Consider the following 13,162-nt stretch of genomic DNA (forward strand, 5'->3'; position numbering starts at 1 on the left):
TGCAGGTGGGGAGCCAGGGGCTCGAACCAGGATCCTTATTCTGGTCCTTGCGCTTTGCGCCATGTGCGCTCAACCCGCTGCGCTACCGCCCAACTCCCATAAGAATGTTTTTAAAAAGAAGTAAAAGTATCTGCTAATCTTTATGGCAGGAAATTGCCATCAGGCATACCTTCTGTAACATTCTTTCGATTTGGTTTTTTCACCAATGGATGCATGGCACTGTCTTTAAGAAAATACTAGCTTGTTAAAATACCCAAGGACCTGAGTTCAAGCTTCCCATCCCCACCTCAGGAGGTGAAGTTGTGTTGTAGGTGTCTTTCTCTGTCTCTCTATCTCCCTACTCCCTTCTCAATTTCTGTCTCTATCCAATAAGCAAAGGAATAAAAATGTTGGGAAGCAGTTACAGAAGCCAGACCTTCCACCTTCTGCACTCCATAGTGACCCTGGGTCCATACTGCCAGAGAGATAAAGAATAGGATAGCTATCAGGGGAGAGGATGGGATATGTAGCTCTGGTGGTGGGAATTGTACTCCTTATCTATGGTCTTGTCAGTGTTTACATTTTATAAATAAATAAATTTTTAAAAAAGAAAATGTTTAAAAAGAAGAAGAAGAAGGAGGAAAGAAAGAAAGAAAGAAAGTAGACATACTGACCAGTGGAATAGAATTGAGAGCCCAGAAATAAGCCCCCCACACCTATGGACATCAGATCTTTGACAATGGTGTCAGACAATTAAATGGGGAAAGCAGAGTCTCTTCAACAAGCGGTGTTGGAAAAAACTGGGTTGAAACATGCAGAAGAATGAAACTGAACCACTCTATTTCACCAAACACAAAAGTGAATTCCAAGTGGATCAAGGACTTGGATGTTAGACCAGAAACTATCAGGTACTTAGAAGAAAATATTGACTGAACTCTTTTTCGTATAAATTTTAAAGGATTCTTCAATTATTTGAATCCAATTACAAAGAAGAATAAAACAAATACAAATGGGCGGGTCGGGCAGTGGCACACCTGGTTAAGCACGCACATTAAAGTGCGCAAGGACCCAGGTTCAAGCCCCCTCAGGGAGAAAGCTTCATGAGAGGTGAAGCAGGGCTGCAGGTGTCTCTCTGTGTCTCTCCCTCTTCCCCTCAATTTCTCTCTGTCTCTATCCAATAATAAATAAATAAGAATATTTTAAAAAATGAGACAACACCAAATTCAAAAGCATCTTCACAGCAAAAGAAATCACTACCCAAACAAAGAGACCCCTTACAGAATGAGATCTTTACATGCCACACATCAGACAAGAGCCTAATAACCAAAATATAGTGAGAGCTCACCAGACCCAGCAACAAAAAAACAAATGATCCCATCCAAAAATGGGGAGAGGACATGGATAGAATATTCACCACAGAAGAGATCCGAAAGGCTGATTAACACATGAAAAAATTCTCCAAGTCATTGATTGTCCTAGAAATGTAAATAAAGATAACAATGAGATACCACTTCACTCCTGTGAGAATGTCATACCATCAGAAAAGGTAGTAATACATAGTGGTGATTGTATTGTTATGTGGAAAACTGAGAAATGCTATGCATGTACAAACTATTGTATTTACTGTCAACTGTGAAGCATTAATCCCCCAATAAAGAAATTTAAAAGGGGAGGGGGGACAGGACAGAAAAGATAGTAGCAACCAATGCTGGAGAGGTTGTAGGGACAAAGGAAACCTCCTGCACTGCTGGTGGGAATGTCAATTGATCCAACCTCTGTGGAGAGCAGTCTGGCTAGAAGTGGACCTACCCTATGACTCTGCAATTCCTCTCCTGGGGATATATCCTAAGGAACCAAACAGAACCATCCAAAAAGATTTGTAAATACCTGTGTTCATAGCAGCACAATTTCTAATGGCCAAAACCTGGAAGCAACCCAGGTGTCCAACAACAGATGCGTGGCTGAGCAAGTTGTGGTCTATATACACAATGGAATACTACTCAGCCATTAAAAATTGTGATTTCACCTTCTTTACCCCATCTTGGATGGAGGTTGAAGAAATCATGTTAAGTGAGATAAGTCAGAAGCAAAAGGTTGAATATGAGATGATCTCACTCACAGGCAGAAGTTGAAAAACAAGATCAGAAGGGAAAACTCTAAGCAGAACTTGGACTGGAGTTGGTGTACTGCACCAAAGTAAAAGGCTCTGGGGTGGATGGGGGGAGGGTCCAGGAACAGGATGGCAGAGGAGAGAGGAGGACCTAGTGAGGGTTGTATTGTTATGTAGAAAATTGAGAAATGTTACACCTGTACAAACTATTATATTTTGCTATTGACTGTAAACATTCCCCCCAATAAGGAAAAAAAAAAAGAGTGAAAACGAAAAAGGAAGGAAGGAAATAGGAGCTATGGCAACAATGGTAGTTTTAAGTTGATTCTTTCAGCAGTCTACAGTGTGTGTTTTCTTCTGGCAGGGATTTGAATTACTGTTGTCCGCTTTGGGAGACCCCTCAGAAAGAGTAGTGAGTGCAACACATCAAGTATTTTTACCAGCTTATGCTGCCTGGACTACAGAACTTGGAAATCTACAGGCCCACCTTATACCTACATTGCTGAGCAAGATTGAAAAACTTCTCAGGGTAAGCGCTCCCTTTCTTTATCTAGCTTATAGAGTTTTGCAAGCTGTGTTCTATCTGCGGCATCTTGAAAGAATACTTGGGAGCACAGACAGTGCCCCCTGACTGTATACATTCTAATAAATTACAGCTAAGGATTCCTTTTGACTGCAGCCAAGAGAGAGTTGAGGTCAGTTTGCTTTGTTAAACTAAAGAGCATCATCTGGAGGTGACACAGCAGCTAGAGTGTTGGAGGCACGAGCAACAAGGGCATGATCTGAGCTTTGTGCGACTAATTAAGACATTAGTCAGAAAGCTTAGTTCTTGCCTCTTCTGAAAACTGAAATACTTTAGGCAAAAGTACCAACTCCAGTTCCCAAAGTACACAGTAAAATAAGAATTTTAAACTGTTCATATTTATACAATGTCAAAAACTGACTGTTTTAGAGTGGAAGTTTTTTTATTTTTAATTTTAAGCAGAGTGTTGCTTAATTCTGGCCTACAGAGTAGGAGAGATTGAACTGGGGCCTTAGAGCCCCTGGCTAGAAAGACTTTTGGTTGGTTGGTTGGTTGGTTGGTTGGTTGGTTGGTTGGTTGGTTTTGTTGTTTTTTGCCTCCAGGGTTATCACTGGGGCAACGAATCTACTACTCCTGGCCGCCATCTTTTTCCATTTTTGTTGTTGTTGGATAGTACAAAGAAATTGAGAGAGGAGGGGAAGACGGGGGCGGGGGGGGAGAGAAACACCTGCAGACCTGCTTTACTGCTTGCAAAGCAACCCCCTGCAGGTGGGCAGTCAGCATCTTGAACTAGAATCCTTGCATGGGTTCTTGCACTTGGTACAAAGTGTGCGTAACCCAGTGTGCCCAACCCCCAGGGTTTTGTGTGTTCTTTTAATATTTTTATTTTATTTATGTATTGGATAGAAACAGAAACTGAGAGGGAAGTGGGAGATAAAGAATGAGAAAAAGACATCTGCAGCGCTGCTTCACTGCTCATGAAGTTTTCCCCTAGCTGCTGGGTACCAAAGACTTGAACTCAGGTCCTTGTGCATTGTGGCATGTGCTCTCAACCAGGTGCATCAAGACCTGGGCCCTTCTGCCATGACAGTCTTGTACGTAACCATTACGTTGCCTCTAAGATCACTCCTTATCTAAATGTACTTTTAATTCTTCCCAAGAGAAAGAACTAAAGAAAGGTTAGCTATAGTTATCACTTGATCTAATTTTCATATTCAAAGTTTCTTTTACAGACTGGAAGAAAAACTACTACTTTAATGTCTGTTGTATGCCAGGAAGCTAGATATTTTTGTATATAACATTTTGTTTCTATTAGACAGTCTCACAGCTATCAAATGACAAAATCAGGATCTAACATCAGGTTTTCACATCAAATTCTAGTCTTTTCTACTTCTCTTTATTTATTTATTCTTTTGGTCTTCACCACTGTTTCATTGCTCCTAGCTAGTTTTTCAAATAGAGAGACAGACACCGTTTCTTCATGTGGTGTCCTGACTCAAGCCTGGGTCACTTAGATGGCAAGATAGGCACCCTACCAAGTAAGCTGTCTCACCAACCTCTACTCCCCCCCAATTTTATTTATTTATTTGTTTGTTTGTTTGTTTGTTTTCACCAAAGCACTCCTCAGCTCTGGCTTATAATTGAAGCCTAGAACCTCAGGCATGAAGGTCTTTTCCAGAACAATTATCCTGCTTCCCCCATGAAATTTCCCCCATGCATTTTACATGAAGCACTGAATCTGTTCTGTTGGTCATGTATGTATACACATGCATTTATTTAATTTTAAAATGGAGCTTTTTCAAGTCGTACATATATATAATTTCACTGACTTTTTGTTTTCATTCAGAAAGAGAAAGGGAGAGAGATAATTTCACTGGATGATCTTCCCCTGGTATGATGGCACTCCCAAGTGGTGTAGGGACTTGAAATCAGGCTACACTGCTGGCAAGGCACTCACCATACCTGTCAAGTGTTGCTGTTGTCCCATACCAGAGTTTTCTTGTTCTGATTTCTTAACATCGTTAATTTCACATTGCTACTAAGTGTATCTGCAATACATAATATAGGTAGTAATTCTTCCATGAAGAAATTGTCAGAACTTGGTAGCAAATAACTATTTTCTCTGGCATTTCTATCACATTTGTTTTATAGTACATTAATTTATATTTGTTTATTAATTTATATTTGTTTATAATAACAGATTTTAACAGCAATAACCATTGTCATCTCTGGTTTTCATTTAAATGTTTGTTTTCTCTGTGCCATGCTATCCTTTTCCTCTTCCTTTCTGCTGTCTCTTCATTTTGTTTCCTTGAGAAGTTTCTCCTCCATTTTACATATATGCTGAACTATCTTTAATGTTCTTGATGCTGCCAAATACATATGTCACCAAACCTATAAAAGGAGATAGGAAGTAGGAGAGAGGAAGTGGCAAGAGCTACTGCAGGTTTGGCAGTTAGCATTTAAAATGATCCCTGTGACTCACTTGAACTTTTTTACTCTGATTTATAAAATTTCAAGAAACCCTCTTAAATGGAGAAGAAAACCCATCAAACAAATTCTGTACAGTGAGGCCAGGCGGTGGTGCCCCTGGTTAAGTGCTCATACTACAGTGTCTAAGGACCCAGGTTCAAGCCCCTGGTCCCCACCTACAGGGGGAAAGCTTCATAAGTGGTGAAGCAGGGCTACAGGTCTCTCTCCATCTGTATTTCACCCTCCCCTCAATTTTTCTCTGTCTCTTTCCAACAACCAATAAATATAAATAAAAAAGAACCACGGTGGGAGTCGGGCAGTAGCACAGCGGGTTAAGTGTAGGAGGTGCAAAGCACAAGGACCAGTGTCAGTGTAAGGATCCCGGCTCCCCACCTGCAGGGGAGTCGCTTCACAAGCAGTGAAGCAGGTCTGCAGATGTCTGTCTTTCTCTCCCCCTTCTCTGTCTTCCCCTTCTCTCTCCGTTTCTCTCTGTCCTACCCAACAACAATGACATCAATAACAACAATAATAAGTACAAAAACAATAAAAAACAACTATGGCAACAAAAGGGAATAAATAGTGGTCTGGGAGATGGTGCAGTAGATAAAGCATTAGATTCTCAACCATGAGGTCCTGAGTTCAATCCCCAGCAGCACATGTACCAGAGTGGTGTCTGGTTGGTTCTCTCTCCTCCTATATTTCTCATGAATAAATAAATTCTTAAAAAAAAAAAAAAAAAAAAGGATCACGATCAGAAACGAAAACACAAGTAGAACCTGAAATGTAATTGGCATATCGCACCAAAGTAAAAGACTCTGGGGTGGGTGGGTGGGGAGAATACAGGTCCATAAAGGATGGTAAATGACATAGTGGGGGTTGTATTGTTAAATGGGAAACTGGGGAATGTTATGCATGTACAAACTATTGTATTTACTGTTGAATGTAAAACATTAATTCCCCAATAAAAAAATTTTTTTAAAAAGGAATAAATAAATAAATATTTTTAAAAACACCATAGTGGGTTTTTTTTTTTAATAAATTCCATACAGATGAGATTTACTAGTGTTCTGTTTCTGCAGTGCCTTGGTACCCCTTCATATTTTCACATAGAGAAGTTCAGGTTCATGGATATTTCCATGAGGCGTTATTGCTCTGAATCTAGCATGCAGGTCCTTAAATGTTGTATTCTTTGTCTCTGAAATGAACAGCATCATAAATAATTTGGAAAAAAGCTCAAATAAGCTTCCTCCTCTTTATGTTGCAGGAAGGAGAGCATGGGCTGGATGAGCATAAGCTCCACATGTATCTCTCTGCCTTGCAGTCCTTGATCCCATCACTCTTTGCACTAGTGCTACAGAATGCACCTTTCTCCAGCAAGGCCAAGCTTTATGGTGAAGTGCCACAAATAGAAGGTACTGGACTGACATTCTGGGAGATAGATGTAGAATGTTAGCACTTTATCTTTCCTATGGAACTGTCTTAGATTGAAATTCTAAAGATCATCTTATATGAGTCTAAAGCATAGTCACTAAAATGTATTGTATGTGTAGAATCTCATAATTGTAGTTTATATGCTATCTAAGGTAAGTTATACAAACAACTTCCATTTGCAGATAAGCCTCATGATAATTATTTAAATTTTATACTCTGTTTTTTCCATCCTTACTCTACAGTCTTTTTTTTTTTTTCCTTAAACAATACAAGGTTTATTAGGATGTAACAGGTAAAAGGCAAAATAAGCACTTATCATCAAGGGTTAAGAGTACGCTAGGTCCATAAAGTCTGAGTATAGTTATCAAAAGTTTAGTCCCATAAGATAAACAATTAGCAACTCTGGTAAAGGTTGCTCATGGTTGTAGAGGGGTCCAAAAGTTTACCAGCTAGCAGAGTCACACGTGTTCAGTTCCCAGGAGAAGTCGCCATGGCGGATACCTGGTGCATCTCCGCTGAGATGCTTCTGACCAAGAGAAGCAGCAGCAGCCAAAAGAGCTCTATAGTCTTTTAATAGCTGTTCTTTTCAGTAGCTGGAATAAGTGGGTTTTTTTCTTACAAATAGAGCTGAGTCAATAAAAAGATTTCCTAATAGTTACTAGTGTAAGTTTATGACTCTTGAAGTTCCCTCCCATTTATTTTCCTGCTGCAGCTCTTTCATATTCTCTTCGATGAGAAGTGTAAATGCAATTACTCTTTCCTGCTATGTTCTTGCTAGAATTTTTGCTTTTTTTTTTTTTTTCTAAAGGTGGGATATGATTTACTTTCAGAAGCACGTGAAATTGATAGAGGAGATACTTTCTTACCTCAGAGTTCAGCAAGCCTGATCCATGGCAGTCTATAAATAAGTGCCTTTTGACGTACTACTACTATGTATGATATCTCTTTTGAAGCTTTTTCAGACTTGTGAAATTATTTGTGTTTCTTCCTGGATTCTGATAGACCAAAAAGTATATCACATCAAGAATATCAACGTTTCCTTACTACTTCCAGAGTGATAGTTTTCATGCAAAGTGAACTGTGGTATACCTGTAATCTTTTAGACATGAATAACTTTCCCAAAGGTTACACAAAAGCAATGTTAGTTATACCCGTTTACTTTGGGGGTGGTTGGTTTAAGATTTTCAAGGAAGACTGAGAGAAATATGTTTTGAAATTTTGAAAGTGAGATTTCATAAAGCAGACACAGCTGGCCACCTCAGGCCTCACTATCTACTCATTAAGACACTGCATCTGCTAGGAATTTTCCTTCCTGTTTTCTCTGTGTTTCATCTCACTGTGCTGGCTTGCTAGGTCTGCCATAAGATGGAACAGTTAAGTGAGTGAGTGCTTGAAAACAAACTTATCTCTGGGCTCTGAAGGCTATCAGCTGTCAGCTGAGATCAAAATGTTACAGGGCTGGTTCCTTCTATTGGGGGATAAGGCAAAAGGTTTTCCTTGCATGGCCCTCTCTTGGCTTCTGGTGCTTTGCTGGTAATCTTTATATTACAGAATTGCATGTCAACAGGAGTTTGAATCCACACCATTCCCACCACCAGAGTTCTGAATCTTCAGCCTCCCCACTGCAATCCACCACAGTTCCCCTAAGGTTATGGACATGGGCCAACCTTCATCTCTATAACTACTTGTCCACATTCATATTCTTCATTGTGTCCATATTTATTTCAGTGTTGAAGTTTCCCCCTTTTCTAAGATCAGTCATATTGAATCAGACCCACCCCTCTTTGGCATGACCTCACCTTATCTAATTCTATCTGCTACAGCACGATTTCCAAGTCAGGTCATATTCTGAGCTTCAGGGGATTAGGACTTGAACAGAATATTTAGTGGGAACATGGTTCAGCCCATAACACTTGCTTCCATTTACCGAATAATTCTTTTCCCCTGTTGTCAAACAAATGTTCAAATTAGAAAGATTTTTTTTAAAAAACAGCTGCTTTATCTCATTGAATGTATTCCTTCTGGTTGTTTATGTGACCTTTTCTTAAGTCAAAAGTATTCTTTTGTTTTCAGTTCTTGATTTGACTCTGTGACTTAAATAATAGAGTGAAATGTTAAGTTATTCTCACATCTAGCTTGTGAAGCATTTATGCAAAATGCAAAAGTCTTCTAGCCTCATCTGGGTTTACACATGTGTCTTACATCCATATACTTACTGCAGAGCATTAGCTAGGATTTATGGGAGGCAGCACTTTAAACACATGCAGTACAGTCATTCATAAAGTAATACACAAAATTTATGCCATTATAGTTTATATTCTAGCAAGAGACAAACATTATAAGGCTTATAATAGTTGTTTTTGCTGGATAGTTGTAGTTATTTTGTTGACAATAATATGTGAGCCTATTAAGATGACATTCTAAGAACCATTCTATATCGTTATAAATTTCATGATCAATTTTTAAAATTCTATTAATGTTAAATAGACTAATCTTTTTGAGGTTCCTGGCTCTTTTCTGGATAACCATTCTGGCTCTTTTCTATGATAAGTAAATTATCTAAGTAATAACTTCTTTCCTAACATTGGTTTGCTCCTGTGGAACCTACCTTTTAATTTCTCTTCTTACAGTAACTCTAGCCATATGCAACTTACTTTTCGTTTTCACTTTTACTTTACTTTTAGTTACTTACTTTTTACTTTTACTTACTTCCATTATTTTTTGGTAATTTATGAGCATTTTTGAAGGTTAACTTAGTCTGTCAGTGTATAGCAGCTTGTGACTACTATAGTATAATCCTCTGTGATTTTTATATTAGACATGTTTTGACTTGCTGTGGAGATAGGAAGTATAAATAGTCCTCATCATCCAAATCTCTTTGCTAGGTTATATTCAAGAATTTAGCCAGAACCTCAGTGAGGGACCTCATGTCTCCATGTCATCTCTTTGCGTACTAGGATAGAACATGAGAATTCAGCCAATAAGGGATAACTTCTGTCTACTAATAGATTGTTAAAGACCTAGATAGGCTGGAAAGGCAGTAACATCAAAGTTTGCCTTTGTGATATTTTCTTTTCTTTTTCTTTCTTTTCTTTTCTTTTTTTTTTTCTACCGGAGTACTGCTCAGCTCTGAATTTTGAGGGATTGAATCTGTAACCTTAAAGCCTCAGGCATGAGCCGTTGTAATTTTTTTCAATTTAACTACATTTTAAGTTTTAAAAATTACTTGTTAAGTTATTTAAGTTACTATTAATATCTTGAGAACAAATTGCTATTATGTCTGTGTCTAAATGCAGAAGTCCTGGACCATCAGCCTTTTCTGACCTAAAATGACTGAGCTAGTGATATGCATTATTATTACTAGCCATGTAAGATGCATTATTTTAATAACTTAGTATCAAAATACAAAGATAGTGGAGTTTTGTTGTCTCAAAACTATATTTCTCCATTTATAGTGAAACAATATTTTGTTCTCTTTCCCTCTACCTTCCTTTGTCTCTATCATTGTCTTCCATTGTAACTATCTCACTACCTCATTTTGAAAATAGAGAAATGTTAGGTTGGGGAGGTGGCTGAGTGGTGATTCATGCCTGAGACTCTGGGCCCTGGCTCGAATGCCATATCAAAAATAAATGGAATGGCTTAAAATAAAATAAAGCATTTAATATTGAAGATTAAATAAAATTTAATGTATTCTATGCCATTAGTAGTGTCGCCTTGCAATAAGCATTTTTTTTCTAGCCTTTCCTTATTCCCTAAAAGGAATCATTTTATCTTTTTTTTTTAATTATCTTTATTGATTTGTTGGATAGAGACCATCAGAAATGGAGAGGGGAGAGAGAGAGAGAGAGAGACAGAGAGACACCTGCAGCACTGCTTCACCACTCGCACAGCTTTCCCCCTGCAAGTGGGGTCCGGGAGCTCAAACCTGGGTCCTTGTACACTGTAATATGTGCCATCAATTCTGGTCCCAGAAGCATTTTATCTTATTTACATTTTCATTTACTTGGACATTTAGATGGAATTACAAAGTATTTGTATTGTTTAAAACTCAAATCCTCAGGTCGTATTCTTTGGGCTGACTTTAATTTAACCTAAGTGAAATTTTACTCTATAGCAAACTATTCCACTACAGCATAAAATCATTGTAATTTGCAAATTGTATTTTACATTTTTGTTCACATCAATAAAAGTTTCTTTTTTAAAAATAGAATATTTAAATTTTATGTTTAGTTTCTTGTTAGAAATTCATTTAAATATCTAAAGAAATCATTTCATTTTCCTTTTAACAGAGTACTAACTGTTGCAAACTGCCATCACCTGTCTGATTTATTTTGCTTATTATTTATATAGTTACTAGGTTCCCTCGGCCTATGTCACCTCTTCAAGATGTGTCTACTATTATTGGAAGTCGTGAACAATTGGCGGTGCTGCTACAACTTTATGATTACCAGCTGGAGCATGAGGGTACAACAGGCTGGGAGAGTTTGCTATGGGTTGTCAATCAATTGTAAGTTCCCACCTCCATAGTCATTTGTTCAACCAAAATCATTTGAATAAAGGCTCCTTATAGTTAGGCTTGCCTCTAAGAGATAAAACATTTAAAAAATTAATAATAACAAAATAGAATTTAGCATCATCTGTGGTTAATTTCTTTAGGAGAAGGGATTCATACTACCAGTTATGCAGTTATCTCTAAAATGGTTCTACTATACTCTGAAAAAATTCTGCTGCCTTGTTTGTTAAGTAATGGTAATAGATTTTAAACTTCTAACAGGTTTTTCATTTTCTTTTTTTAAAAAGATTTTTCCCCTTTTTAAAAAAATCTTTTATTTATTTATTTATTATTGGATACAGAGTGAAATTGAGAGGGGAAGAGGAGATAGAGAGGGAGAGAGACACCGAGAAACCTGCGGCCCTGCTTCGCCACACGTGAAGCTTTCCCCCTGCAGGTGGGGACCAGGGCTTGAACCCAGGTCCTTGCACACTGTAATGTGTGTGCTTAACCAGGTGTGTCACCACCTGGCCCCCGTTTTTCATTTTCAAGGCTGTCTTAGCTAAGCTCTTTTGTGAAACTCAAATCTGTAGATTTTAGTCTCATTAAGTACTTACTTAGAACTCTACCACTAGGGTTCTGTATCTTTTATTGGCAAGAAATTAAAATTCATTTTATGAAGTCTGCAGAGTAGACTACAAACTTAAGACCTTTTCAGAGGGTCCTAAACAGTTCCTTTGCTTTCAATTGTACTGACTAAAAAGGTTACTAGATTTGCATTGTTTCAGAAACTGGCAAGGAAACAGTCATTTATATCTGTCCCCTGCCTATTCTTCTTTCCTTTCATATTCAGGTTGCCACAACTTATAGAAATAGTTGGCAAAATTAATGTCACTTCAACTGCCTGTGTCCATGAATTCTCCAGATTTTTCTGGCGCCTTTGCCGGACATTTGGCAAAATTTTTACAAACACTAAGGTAAAAAAAACACAAAACTTGTACTCCATGTTTTCTTATATGCAAGAGCCATAGAAATGTAATGTATTAGTTAATGTGTTGACAGTGAATAAAAGCATGACCTGTATTTATGGTTTAATATCTCAGAATACTAGAGTGAAAGAAAATTCTTAGTTAATATTCCTGATTTTATTGATCTTCCACAAGATGCTTTACTTAAAATTTAGTTTGTTTTCAGATTTTAATTTGAGATCTACTCATGGTGGATATCCATCTCAAAGAGTTTCAACAGAGAACCGTCAACTAGGGAACTCAACTGCAGTCAGTTGACTTATGCTTCTGGCACTTCAACCACTGCCATAGATTCAGGAAGCAGCCACTTGCTTATTAGCACATGTGGTGAAAACCTCTGGCAGCTGTAGAACATAGAGCGAAGGAGGAGACTAAATGCAGACTGGTTCAATCACTACTGAAAGGATACTTTGTCTCTCCAGGTTATTTTGCAGTTTGAGATAGTAAAATCAGAATGTCTTTCAATCCCAGTTTCTTTAATCTTGGTAATTTATTGGTCTTTACAGCATATGGGGTCTTGTGTTGTTGCGGTTTTTTTTTTTTTAATATTTTATTTCTTTCTCCATGAATTTTTTTCGTACACTATAATGTGCGAGTTCTGCCAGGTGCACTACTGTTCAGCCCCTAAACCATATTGCTAAGCCTGTTCTTTAGAGACAGTGCAAACATTAAAGATAGAGTTGTTGAGACCCAAGAGGTGACACAGTAAACAGGGCCTTGGACTCTGAGATATGAGGTCCTGAGTGTGATTCCCAGTGTTGCCTGTGCCAGAATGATTCTCTCTCTCCTCTGCATCTCTTCTCTTTCATTGCCGCTAATAAATAAATGCTTCAGATTTTTAAAATAAGATACATTTGTTATAGTCAGATGCTAATATAAGCATTTAGTAGGTAAGGACTTTAGGCAGCTCTCTCACTATTGAAAGAGTTGTTGAAATAGTGCAAGCAAGACAGGTTGGTATAGTAGATGGGACAACATCCAAAATTGGGAGTTAGAGCTTTGTTATTTATAACCTTTAATAACTACATTAATTGATTTGGACTTAGTCTTTTTATGTGTGAAATGAAGTTGTTTCTTTTAGTGTGATCCTGTGGGTTAAACATTTAACAGTAGTCTTCCCCCCA

The 13,162-nt window shown here is 37.9% G+C and overlaps 1 protein-coding gene across 5 annotated transcripts in view; it reads left to right on the forward strand.

The window, feature by feature from the left end:
- The window catches only part of RELCH (RAB11 binding and LisH domain, coiled-coil and HEAT repeat containing), a 97,676-nt gene that overhangs the window by 51,131 nt on the left and 33,383 nt on the right, over nucleotides 1-13,162 (forward strand). For all 5 annotated transcript variants that reach the window (XR_009545095.1, XR_009545094.1, XM_060173960.1 and 2 more), the window contains 4 exons: nucleotides 2,454-2,618; nucleotides 6,349-6,496; nucleotides 10,869-11,025; nucleotides 11,864-11,987. Coding sequence is in view for 3 of the 5 variants with exons in the window: in XM_060173960.1 (XP_060029943.1) it covers nucleotides 2,454-2,618; nucleotides 6,349-6,496; nucleotides 10,869-11,025; nucleotides 11,864-11,987 (594 nt within the window). In the remaining 2 variants the exon portion in view is untranslated. The remainder of the gene's footprint in view (nucleotides 1-2,453; nucleotides 2,619-6,348; nucleotides 6,497-10,868; nucleotides 11,026-11,863; nucleotides 11,988-13,162) is intronic.

Source organism: Erinaceus europaeus, chromosome 15 (genome assembly GCF_950295315.1).
Source record: "Erinaceus europaeus chromosome 15, mEriEur2.1, whole genome shotgun sequence".
NCBI lineage: Eukaryota > Metazoa > Chordata > Mammalia > Eulipotyphla > Erinaceidae > Erinaceus > Erinaceus europaeus.